The sequence below is a fragment of the Metopolophium dirhodum genome, chromosome 4, assembly GCF_019925205.1.
Source record: "Metopolophium dirhodum isolate CAU chromosome 4, ASM1992520v1, whole genome shotgun sequence".
NCBI classification, from domain to species: Eukaryota; Metazoa; Arthropoda; class Insecta; order Hemiptera; family Aphididae; genus Metopolophium; species Metopolophium dirhodum.
In genome coordinates this window covers 14,749,314-14,751,162 of record NC_083563.1, presented here as the reverse complement: position 1 = coordinate 14,751,162, position 1,849 = coordinate 14,749,314, and the positions used below count along the sequence as shown (strand labels likewise).

General features: G+C 51.4%; 1 protein-coding gene across 1 annotated transcript; it reads right to left on the bottom strand.

The window, feature by feature from the left end:
- Positions 1 to 315: 315 nt before the first annotated feature.
- On the bottom strand, positions 316 to 1,172 carry LOC132942358 (uncharacterized). The gene is made up of 2 exons (XM_061010670.1): positions 725 to 1,172; positions 316 to 622 (listed from the first exon to the last, which is right to left on the bottom strand). The coding sequence occupies exons 1-2, from the start codon at positions 1,170 to 1,172 to the stop codon at positions 453 to 455; spliced, it is 618 nt and encodes a 205-aa protein (XP_060866653.1). The 3' UTR covers positions 316 to 452.
- Positions 1,173 to 1,849: the final 677 nt, after the last annotated feature.

Sequence of the window (1,849 nt, the reverse complement as noted above, 5' to 3'; positions counted from 1 at the left end):
TAAGTTTCTTTGGATCCGGCGACGCTGACGTCTCCGTGTTCCTAGCACGCAAATCTCCATACCACTCACCCCGTGCCAAGGTCTCCGCCGCTGCCGTCGTACCGAGTCGCCATCGCCGTCGTCATCGTCGGTGTACCGTCGGGGCGGAATCGTTGCCCGCGCCGGTACCTCTACTACTAGCCGCCGTGTCATCGCCGTCGTCCGTCGTCGCCGTTCCACGTGACCGTAACTGCAGCCGGGCGCTCGCCGAGCCGCCAGAGGGTCTCGCGCGTCAAAGACGAACGAGCGCGCTACGCCCGCGAACAACCCGTCGCGCCGCGGGTGACCGGAGAACGTGCGTGGGTGACTTACCGCCGCGCACCGTCCGTGCTCTTTCTCACATCCTCCCCTCCTCTGTGTCGCCGTCATCCTGCCTGTCGTCTACGGCTAAGAGGTGAGCTGCGGACGGGTTCTCATCGGCAGCAGCACAGAGCCCGGAAAAAGCGTCTCACGCTTTTCCACCTCGTACGAGGTGGATCGATTTTTCCGGGTGCTGCCGCCGGGTCCAGCCAACCGACCAGCTCACCAAGACTATTTTTTACAACTATACCCCTGGCCGGCTCAATTTTCTCATCCAACACGTCTTCTGTACGCCAAACATCGTCGAGCGGTCCACCCTCAGGAGTCGGAGTGGGATCGACAGGCCCCGACTCCGAGGACGGCGCGTCCCCACACGACGACGTACAGCTGCTCGCCAACAAAACGGAATGGTCCTCTTCTGCTTCCGAAATTTTCGAATTGTCGTCTTCTTGGACAGTGTTGTTGTTGCCGAGCGGTGCTGCCTCTGGGATCGGAGCAAGCTCCGACTCTGCTGCAGATGACAGCGCATCGCCGCTCGGCAATCCATCACTGTGCAAGGAGACGGACTCCTCGGCGTCTTCGTCGAACTCCTGTCCATCTGCGCCTCCAAGAATCGGATTTTGTCCTTCAGGCTCCGACTCCGGGGTCTGATCGTCGCCACTCGCAGTAGTAGCGCCCGAATCAATGGCAGACAGAAGAAGGGTAACTAAACCCACGAGATATTCGTCTGTTTCATCAGCGTAAGTGCCTTCCATAATGTTGACAACAATGTCTTCTAAGATTTCAAGCAATATGACGTTTACAGCGTCGATGTTATAATAGTTAGTTGCCATCTTTTGTTTGAGCGAAGATAATATGTATACATGCACGTTGGGATTTAATCGAGAATTGCTAATGAGCTAAATACAAATCGTCCAACACAGAGACCGATCTCCGAGAAAATCTCCCAGACGACGACGACGTGTATTACTACTAGCCGGCCAGTAATATGTTTATCGTTCTCGTCGGCCCGCACATTAGAATTTCGAGCGCGTTAATTTTTCTAAAGACCATTATTGATATAATAATATTATACCTCAAGTTGGGGCAAAAAATGTAGAATATTTGTATAATTTATTTAATATGTCACTTGTATGAAAATATCACAATATTGTTACTATTTTTGACGAACTATGTGTAGGTACTTTTAATGTATTTATTTTATATTGTGGATACCAGTGTGCAGTGGAATTTACACTTGGTAAATAAATGTATGGGTAATGGGCATAAAACACCTTTATAATAAAATACCCAACCGAACATAACTTAGTCTATTCACTCTATTACTAACTACGGCATCGAGTATCGACTGAAAATGGTAATTATCGGTAATTGTCGATAGTTAGCGACTATGTAGAGGGGATTTCACAGGCGGGCGAGCCGGCCGGAGCGACGAGGCGACGTCGTTAATTTTTCAGGGAACTACACCACTACGGCCCCGCTCGCCCTGCCCTAGGGACGGCCCTGATGA